Source organism: Carlito syrichta, unplaced genomic scaffold (assembly GCF_000164805.1).
Source record: "Carlito syrichta isolate Samal-C Ts95f unplaced genomic scaffold, Tarsius_syrichta-2.0.1 Scaffold308732, whole genome shotgun sequence".
In the NCBI taxonomy this organism is placed as follows: domain Eukaryota; kingdom Metazoa; phylum Chordata; class Mammalia; order Primates; family Tarsiidae; genus Carlito; species Carlito syrichta.
This window is the reverse complement of record NW_007252828.1, coordinates 145,671-146,058: the sequence shown is the minus strand read 5'-3', so window position 1 is coordinate 146,058 and position 388 is coordinate 145,671. Positions and strand designations below refer to the sequence as shown.

At 68.0% G+C, this 388-nt stretch overlaps 1 protein-coding gene across 1 annotated transcript in view; it reads right to left on the bottom strand.

Moving 5' to 3' along the window:
• The window catches only part of MTPN (myotrophin), a 65,089-nt gene extending 64,775 nt beyond the window's left edge, over window positions 1-314 (bottom strand). Inside the window, exon 1 of the mRNA XM_008065661.1 lies at window positions 21-314. Coding sequence (XP_008063852.1) covers window positions 21-92 — 72 coding nt within the window. The 5' untranslated portion in view covers window positions 93-314. The remainder of the gene's footprint in view (window positions 1-20) is intronic.
• Window positions 315-388: the final 74 nt, after the last annotated feature.

Here is a 388-nt window from a genome sequence, read left to right as displayed (position 1 = left end):
CGAGCCCGCGTCCCGCGCACCTTGGCCACGTAGTCCTTCACCTCATCCAGGTCCCCGTTCTTCAGGGCCCACATGAACTCCTTGTCGCACATCGCGGCGGCAGGCGGCCAGCAGGCGAGACGGCGGCAAGCGGGCCCGGTCTGGGAGAGGAGACGGGAAGGTGGGCTACGCTGCCAGGCGGGAGAGGCGGCTGGCCGCGGCGAATGATCAGGCGGGAGAAAGAAAGTTCCTTGGCGGCCACCGGGCCCAGCAGAGCGGGTTCCGCCTGGCCGAGGAGGAGCAGGAGCGATTACACTTCCGGTTCACTCCCAGCTAGGACCCTCCCCCAACTTCCTCTTCCTCTTCCCCTCGCAGAACGCTCCTCTCTGGACCCGGTCCTCCAGCCCGG